The sequence below is a fragment of the Bison bison genome, unplaced genomic scaffold, assembly GCF_000754665.1.
Source record: "Bison bison bison isolate TAMUID 2011002044 unplaced genomic scaffold, Bison_UMD1.0 scf7180017845362, whole genome shotgun sequence".
NCBI lineage: Eukaryota > Metazoa > Chordata > Mammalia > Artiodactyla > Bovidae > Bison > Bison bison.
The window spans coordinates 25,334-31,471 of NW_011475935.1; the positions used below are offsets into that span (position 1 = coordinate 25,334).

General features: G+C 46.7%; 1 protein-coding gene across 1 annotated transcript; it reads right to left on the bottom strand.

Annotated features, from left to right (window-relative positions):
• Window positions 1-2,957: 2,957 nt before the first annotated feature.
• RIPK1 (receptor (TNFRSF)-interacting serine-threonine kinase 1) lies at window positions 2,958-6,075 on the bottom strand. The gene is made up of 2 exons (XM_010833937.1): window positions 5,749-6,075; window positions 2,958-3,871 (listed from the first exon to the last, which is right to left on the bottom strand). Exons 1-2 carry the CDS (start codon window positions 5,837-5,839, stop codon window positions 3,585-3,587), a joined length of 378 nt encoding a protein of 125 aa, XP_010832239.1. The 5' UTR covers window positions 5,840-6,075; the 3' UTR covers window positions 2,958-3,584.
• Window positions 6,076-6,138: the final 63 nt, after the last annotated feature.

A 6,138-nucleotide genomic window follows, 5' to 3' on the forward strand; every position in this document is an offset into this window, starting at 1 on the left:
CTCGGTTGTAAACGGAGTCGCGTGTGAGTCCAGATCAGTGAGGCCCCTGCGGCCCAGGTGGGAAGCAGGTGGGTGTCGGGCTGGGCCGGGGGCAGGGTTAGTGTCTAATGGGGGCAGAGCCTCAGTTTTGCAGGAACGTGGCGGCAAACAGTGTGAATGTGCTAGGGCTGTGCACTTAAAGACGGTTGAGATGGCAGATTTTATGTGTATTTCACCACTGTTGAGTGTGTGTGCTTCTTAGACCAGTTCAGTCTTTAAAGATTATAAACAGTATTTGCAGCTTAAGGTTCCATAGGGAAAATAAAAAACAATACCTTTTGATTGTGGCTACTCTCTCCAGCGTCTGCCTGCAATGCAGGAGACCCGGGTTCAATTCCTGGGTTGGGAAGATCCCCTGGAGAAGGAAATGGCAATCCACTCCAGCACTCTTGCCTGGAAAATCCCATGGACGGAAGAGCCTGATAGGCTACAGTCCATGGGGTTGCAAAGAGTCGGACACGACTGAGCGACTTCACTTCACTTCACTCTCTCCCTTAACAGAAAACAACCGCATATCGGTGGCTGCTGTTTAGCCTTGTCTTGATTTGGAGATTCCAGCAGCTTCCTTGCATTTTATATTACTTCTTCTGGACACCCTTCCATTGTAACAGTGGAGTGGATTGCACAGTGCTTCCTGGTGTTACAGCCATAGGACATTGTTTTACCCGCAGTGTCCTCCTTGACCCATGGGAGTTTCTTGGCAGTAAAGGGAGGTTTGATTTAAATACTATGATAAAATGTTTTTTCAACATAAAGCTGTCGCATCAATTTCCTGCACAGAAGGAAAGAGAAATATGTAATGTTCCAGCTACTGTTGTTTGACTTTCAGAATCTTGGGTGGGGTCAACATTTCCTTATTTTTTTTATGAAATGTTGATTGGGATTTCTTGTCAGAGATGTTGAGGGTTAAAAATAATTCTACAATTTTAACACTAGTTATCCTACTGGTCAGCAAAAATGGTAGTGCTGAGGTCTTAGGCTAAGGCTATTGATGTCAACTAATAAAAACCTACTGTTTAACAGAGAACTCAACAGTCTATAAGGACCTAAAGAATCTATAAAAGAATCTAAAAAAGAGTGGGTGTATGTTTAACATTCACTTTGCTGTGCATCTGAAACTAACAAAGCATTATAAACCAACTATACTCCTGTCGGGAGCCGCGTTAGGCATTACTGACAAAATGGAGGCACGGCCCCAGCCCCCTCTCCTCATCTCGCAGGCACGGCCCCAGGATGAAGGAGTTAGGCCTTGAGATTCTGACTTGTTCTTTCCTTTCTTTGGTTGAGTTGGCTGGAAAGAATGTTAAGGTGCTTGAGAGAAGCATGAGAAAGCACAAAGCCTTCTACAGTTGTGCCCAGAAAATAATCTATAAAATAACCATTGACATTTGTTCAAGGATCTTTACAAAGAATGTCCCAGGATGAGCAAGTAGGCAGCTTGAGGCCATGGGAAGGATTATCATCTGAGACCTGTTTGTGAGGGGAATGTTTATGGCAAAAGAAGTTTGCTGGGTTTAGGATTAATTAGGAATAGCTAGAAGCCTTTTTAGGAGATAATGATCTTAAGATGCTAGGGGCAAACAGGATTTAGAAAGATAAGAAACTGAGGAATGTAGCATGAGTTACAATGTAATCCCAAATTGAGTACAGTAAATCTGGGTGGGGGAAACTAAAAATGTCAAACCTTTGACCTAATGCTTTTGTCAAAGTATAAAAGAGAACCTGAAGCTTGAAATAAACATGTCACTCCATACTATGAGTCAGAGGCTACATCATCATCGCCGACACCGTCCATCTCTTCAGGTTGAATCCCTGGCTGCTGGAGCTGGACTCCGGCATACTCCAATAAAAACTAATTTTAAAAATACTATTTTTAAGGACTTCCCTGGTGGTTAAGACTTTGCCTTCCAATGCAAAGGGGTGTGGGTTCAACCCCTGATGGGGGAGATAGGATCCCACATGCCTCTACACCAAAACATAAAAACAGAAGCAATATTGTAACAAATTCAATAGACTTTAAACATGGTCTACATCAAAAAACATCTTTAACTTTTTTGCGCCAGGCACCTAAAATGAGATGCATCATCTTAATTTTAATCCTCACACCTACCTTATGTCCTAGCACCCTATTTACAGATAAACTGAGGCTGGGAAAGGTCAGGAAGCAGACCCCAGGTGCACAGCCAGAGTGGAACTAATGCCTGCTTGATTTCAGAGGCCTGTGTCTGGATTACACCATAGAACTAGTCCTTCAGTGATTTCTTTGTAATCAGATGCTTCTCACACCTTGACCGTATAGAGACCTATCCTATTGATTACTGTAATTAGAAAAGCTTTTTAAACTATTTAAAATGTCTTGTGAGAAATAACTCCTTTTCGTGTTGCTGAAGATCTAACTTCACCGTGTTGACCCACAGCAAAGATTATCACGACAGCGACAGGCGGGGACTCTGCTGACCAGGGTCTGCGGCCTGGGAGTGGGTGTCACTTACGAGTATCAACCTCAGGGTCTGGATACCTTTCTCGGAGCCAAGAACAGGTTGCCTTCTTTCTCGTATTGTAGTCAGTGTCGTCCCACTTCGTTGATTCCTGCCCAAGACGAGTGTTCTTGTGGCGTTTGGGCCTAGTATCCAAACTCCTCAGGTGTAAACTTAGCCCTCTTCGGTCCAGTGTTTAGACAGTAGGGGCTGAAGGAAAGGCCCCTGAGCCAGGTGTGCGGGACAGCAGTGCTTAGACTCTCGGGCCCGTGGGTGTTGCATTTTGAAAGTCAAAATGCACGGTCAGGAAAGCTCTTTTCTCCCCAGCTTCCCCTCTCCTGCCAGTAGCCAGGTGAAAAGGAAACGCCGACCCACGTGGTAAAGTCACCATGGAGAATCTCACGCTGTTTCGTTTATACAAACACATTTCAGTGGCTTCTATTTGAGGTACAAAATTTTATTTTAATTAGTCTATTAAAACATTGTCTGCATTTTGCCTCTGACACTGATTAAAACCTGTTTGGAATGTAGAGAACAGTGGTTACAAGGGATCCATCTGGGAAAGGAATCACCCTGCCCCCTCCCACAGCTCAGGACCGTCTCCCCCTCCAGTTTTCCGCTATCCAACTGGATGAGAATTTTTTTTTTTTACTTTGGTTATAACAGGCGCCTATGTGGAGAAGACAGTGTAAAATTAGAAAGCTGATTTAGGTTATGTTCTCCGAATTTTTTTTTTTTCCTTGCTCAAACAAAACTCCCAGAAACCAGAATGAATAGCATGAAGATTATGGGATAATATGAAAGAAAAAAATGATCTTTTCAACTCTCTCCTTTTCAGAGCCCAATTAGGCTTCTTGTTGGGTTGGGCCTTGGCCACGAATAGGTCGTCCTGCGTAGCGGGTGGTTTGCTGTCGGTTCCCTTTTCCATCCTCCAGCTGTGAAAGGCAGGAAGTGATTTTTACGCAGACACAGCACCCCCTGTGTCAGGGAGAAAAGAAGTCCGAGTCGCCGCAGGCAGCAGGCTTTCACTGGGGAGGAGGTGGCCCCGCCGCAGGAGCCCCTGTGGGCTTAGCTCTGGCTGATGCGGATCAAGCAGTTGACCAGGTCTATCCGCGAGCACAGGTAGAGCGCACAGGCCAGCTTTCCCACTGTGGCCCCCTTGCTGCCGGCCCGCATCAGCCACTTTTGGAGCATCTGGTAAACCTTTTCTTTCAGTCCATCTCGCTCATAGTCGTGGTCAATTTCATCGATCTGAGATTCAGAGAAACCCAGCTTACGGGCACAGTTTTTCCAGTGTCTTCCTAGATTCTCCCTGACCGGGTCCAGGTGTTTATCAGTCAGACTAGTGGTATTATCTGCCAAACAGAAAAGAGGAGAAGGCATTGAGCTATGGCCAGGTGAACATCTGGCTTCAAACACCTGCATAAAGTAGAGAGTACCAGGAGTCAGTAAGAAAGGTTAACTTCCCCACGCTCTGGCTGTCGGCTCCCTGGATGACCCTCACCTGTCCACCAGCCCACGTGAGGACCTGCTTCCTCCTGGGAGCGGCCCCCTCGGCTGCTAGGCTGTTCCGTACCAGCTGAGCCACAGCTCCTGTTTACACTTTCCTGACGTCAAGGGGGAAAACACCATTTTTGTTCCTTTTGGGCCTTTTCTGGTTACATCTGGCCAGAATTAAGGTCACTCAACTCAGGATACCTTCCCCCAGCAGTGTGCATTCCTCTTACTTGGTCCAGGACACTGAGACCACTGCGTGGAAACTCTTTGATTGCACTGTCTTTTCACGGGTGCAGTATTTCTGGGCTCATCCTTCCCCTGCCCCACTCAGTCCTCCTTTCTCCTAGAGCCGTAACCCCTCTCTCCCTACTGGTTCCTTCCTCTCAGGCCTTCATAAAAATAATAAAATGAAGCAAACAGAAGTATATAACCACCACACCACCACAAACAAGCCATATTCCATGATGTTCAGTAAGTGGAATAATAGAGACACCTCATGCCCCCGCAGAACACCCATTCTTTCCTCGGCTCCCGCAGTGCAGCTCTGACCGTCACCACCAGGTGTCAGCCTCCCGGCCAGAGTCTCAGTGCTTCACCAGGAGAGGGACCCTGGGCTCCAGCAGGTTCTCAAAGGTACCCTGTCACCCCAAACCTTAGGAACCTCTGCTCTAGTGCATTAAAGACTGGCTTTGAGAGGATTAGATGGGGCAACCCACTCCAGTATTCTTGCCTGGAAAATCCCATGGACACAGGAGCCTGGCAGGCTACAGTTCAGGGGTCGCAGAGTCGGACACGACTTCACTTTCACTTTGGCCAACTATGGCCTGTGAGCCACACGTGGCCCACTGCATGTCTTAAACAAAGTTTTATTAGAACGTGGCCACACCCATCCGTGCACCTGCTGCCTGAGGCTACTGGTGTGCTGCGGGGTCAGCTGTGCTGTGTGCTCTGCTCAGTCGCTCAGTCCTGTCCGGCTCTGCGGTCCCAGGATTGCAGCCAACCAGGCTCCTCTGTCCATGGGGATTCTCCGGGGAAAAAGACTGGAGTGGGTTGCCATGCCCTCCTCCAGGGGATCTTCCCAAACCAGGGATCTGGCCCAGGTCTCCCACACTGCAGGCGAGTTTTTTATCACCTGAGCCACCAGGGAGGCCCTCATGGAAGTGGTGTCAATTGAGGAGCTACAACAGAGATGGCCAGCGAAGCCGGAAACATTTACTCTCTGGCCCTTGATTAAAAAAAGAATGCCAATCCTGGGGTTAATTAGGAAGCTGGGTTCTTAAATCACACCATTTTTCCCAGGTCGTGTTTTGGGATTAATGTTATGAGGCTGTATAGTGGAACCCCATGTGAGAAAGCCCTCTAATTTTTATTATGCAAGTGCAGCTGAGGGCATAGTCTTCTGTCTTTTACGGAATCCCTTTTGCTGAGGGCCTGATGAGCTCCTGGGTCTGGGCGGCCATGTTGATGATGCTGATGTGTCTAACACTTCTCTAGACCTTACTATGGGCCAGGCAGTGCGTAAGCGCCTTATTTGCATTGACTCATTTCACTTTCATAGCAAACCCGTGAATTAGATACTCTAATTATGTCCTCGGTACACATAAATAAGTTACAAAGCACTTCTATGGAAATTACATGAGGAGCAATACGGCATCTTCAGGGAGAGTAATCAGAGAAATAATTAGGTGAGAAGGTTCAAGGTTGCTGTAGGATGAGTCCTTCAAGGGCATCTTACCAAAGATAGCTTGGTACTTAGAAGCCGGCTCTTCTTTCAAGTTCATGTATGTGCTGTCGAGCACCGATGAACTCATTCCACCAATCTCCATGTAATTACTGTCGCCAATCTGAATGCCAGAACTGCTGTGTATGGTATATTTTGAAGACTCATCTAATTAGAAAGAAACACACAGAGATTAGTAGTATATCTAGACTGAAAGGAAGAGAAAAAAGTACAGCCTGGTAAAGGGGCAGGACTCTATTCCAAATGCTTAAGTAAAATTATTTATCCTATGCCACCACTTGAAATTTTCTTCTTTAAAAGTTGGCTGAGAGGGAGGAGCCAAGATGGCGGAGGAGTAGGATGGGGAGAACACTTTCTCCCCCACAAATTCATCAAAAGAGCATT

Coding starts and splice junctions, on each gene's coding strand:
- RIPK1 (XM_010833937.1), bottom strand. CDS start 5,839: ATGGAGATTGGTGGAATGAGTTCATCGGTGCTCGACAGCACATACATG. Junction 3,872..5,748: donor TAAGTACCAAGCTATCTTTG/GTAAGATGCCCT, acceptor TCTGTTTGGCAG/ATAATACCACTAGTCTGACT.